This window comes from Sinocyclocheilus rhinocerous, unplaced genomic scaffold (assembly GCF_001515625.1).
Source record: "Sinocyclocheilus rhinocerous isolate Xijiao unplaced genomic scaffold, SAMN03320098_v1.1 scaffold285, whole genome shotgun sequence".
Lineage (NCBI taxonomy): Eukaryota > Metazoa > Chordata > Actinopteri > Cypriniformes > Cyprinidae > Sinocyclocheilus > Sinocyclocheilus rhinocerous.
Window position 1 is genome coordinate 2,127,548 of NW_015630288.1, and position 2,300 is coordinate 2,129,847.

The 2,300-nt window shown below is 38.5% G+C and overlaps 1 protein-coding gene across 1 annotated transcript in view; it reads left to right on the plus strand.

Annotated features, from left to right (window-relative positions):
* The first annotated feature begins 369 nt into the window (after positions 1-369).
* The window catches only part of dlg4a (discs, large homolog 4a (Drosophila)), a 142,123-nt gene continuing 140,192 nt past the window's right edge, over positions 370-2,300 (plus strand). The window contains exon 1 of the mRNA XM_016552293.1: positions 370-505. Within this exon, the coding sequence (XP_016407779.1) occupies positions 464-505 (42 nt within the window). The 5' untranslated portion in view covers positions 370-463. The remainder of the gene's footprint in view (positions 506-2,300) is intronic.

Genomic DNA, 2,300 nt, shown 5'->3' on the forward strand with positions numbered 1-2,300 from the left:
AATTAGAATATGAGGGTATAATTATCACTTAAAGGGGTCATATAATGCTACATGCACTTTTACAAGTTGTTTGAACTGAAACGTGTGTTGGCAGTGTGTGTACACAACCACCATAAAATGATAAAAATCCACCCAGTGGTTTTTTGTTAATCTACTAAAATCTTTTACCCCTTTCTCAAATCGAGGCGATCTCAGATGCCTGTCTGTGTGACGTCACACAGACAGGCCCCTCCTCTCATCTCTCCCACCCTCTCTCCTTTTCTCTCTGTCACAAACCTGTCCAGTGACTCAGAGGTGGAACAGTCTGCCAGGTTCCTTTGTGTTCCTAGACCTACACCAACTCTCCCTGCCTCTCTCTCTTTATTTCTCTCTTACCCACTTGTCCAGCCACTGTATCTTTCCCTCACTTTTCATCCTTCTTTTCCCCCTCATTGCGGGCATTTTGGTCGGTTGTTTGTGGCTGATGAGGGCTCGTGCTAAGCTTCCTCTGCTCTGCTCATGTGTGGTACGTACATTTTTCCTTCCAGACGTCTTGCTCTCTGTCTTTATGGCGCAGAGCTGCTGTTGCATGTTGTTTATATCTTCACTGCGTGAATCTACAGTGTGTGTGTGTGTGTGAGCGAGTCTGTCTGACTAACTGGGACTAGATTTATGATGTGATGCATGTGTGTGTGTGCCTGTTGACACAGAAGGTGCACGGCTACATACACGTGTGTGAATGCATGTGTGGAAAAGAGACAGAAAAATGGAAAACACGAAGCTAGAAAAATGAAAGCCAGGACGAGCAGCCATAAAATGCATTTATGCATGGGACGATATCGCATACATTATCAGATTGTTTGTTCGTGTGTCTTTGAATCTTTTGGTTCACAGACATTTTGACCATAGATTATTGAACAACATTTTTTGGAGCGTTTCTGTGTGCGTGTGTGTGTGTGTCAACACAGTTTGCTGAATAGACAGAAATCTGTGTGTATGGCAGCTCAGAGGGGCTGTGGGGCAAAAGCGTCAGTTTGGCATGTTGACTTGATATCCATCAAGCTCTAAAGCTCTCTACCCCCCAGTCATTTTTTTTCTGACGAAATAGCATCGCTAATGTGGGCATATAATATTCATTGGCCTCCTTATTACTGCACAATGCTGTAAAAGCAGAGAGCGAGACAGAAAGAAAGAGAACATGCATAGACAGTACGGGAAGGATGAAACAGGCAAGGGACTAAAGGTTAAAGGTCAGGTGCCTGGCCTTAAATTGTACATTCAGCCTCCAGCTTGTGGTCAATATGTCACGTATTCTGAATGTCCATGCTTGTTCAGACTGGTTTATGCAGGTGGTCCAGAATAGCCCTTTTTAGCTAGTATGTTGAAGGTTGACCAAGATGGTCACATAGGTGACTAATTTGGAGCACTAATACAAAATAGTGCTTCACTTGAGAAGTACACAAGACACATGAATCACAATTGATTCAAATGGTTAGCATGTTGCTAAGGTAACTATGCAATGGTGCACACAAATATTTGGTAAAATAGTTTTTTTAAATTAAGTTCTATTATTTTATCAATACTACTCTCAGTATTAAATGCATTTTTTTAATGTATTTACGGTAGTTATATAATGGAATAATTAAAAATAGTAATAGAAGTGTAATGTATTGTAAAGTAATTTATTTGAACTATATGCAAATAATATTTGTATTTTAAAATATGCACACATTCAATCTTATTCTTATGCTTAATATGCAGAAAATGGATCTGTTTATGTTTCTTGTCTCATCTGATTCAATTACTAATTACATTCCATGTCTCACATAAATAATATAGGCTATTTTGCAAGATGTGACAAAAAAGCAGAATAGTTTGCATCACTACAGTAGATATTATTGACAGTCATTTAACATTTATACTGTAATTCTTACCTTTCAGGCTTTCACTGTAACTGAAGCGTCTGTCAACAGTAAACTCCACCTTCTTTGATTTGATTGACGTCAATGATGAGTGATATTAGACTGCACAGACAGACCAGAAAACTTTTGGTCCCACTTTATATTAAGTGGCCTTAACTACTATGTACTTACATTTAAATTAATCATTTAGTACAATGCACTTATTGTGTACATACATGTTTTTACATTGTACTTATATTTGAAAAAGATCTGCATGTAATTATATCTGGAATTAATTTCTGTAATTACATTTATAATTACACTGTTGACCCATCCCTTACACCTTAACCCACCCTTAAACCTACCCATACCAACAAACCTGTCCCTAACCTTACCCACATCTCACCTCAATAGCAGCAA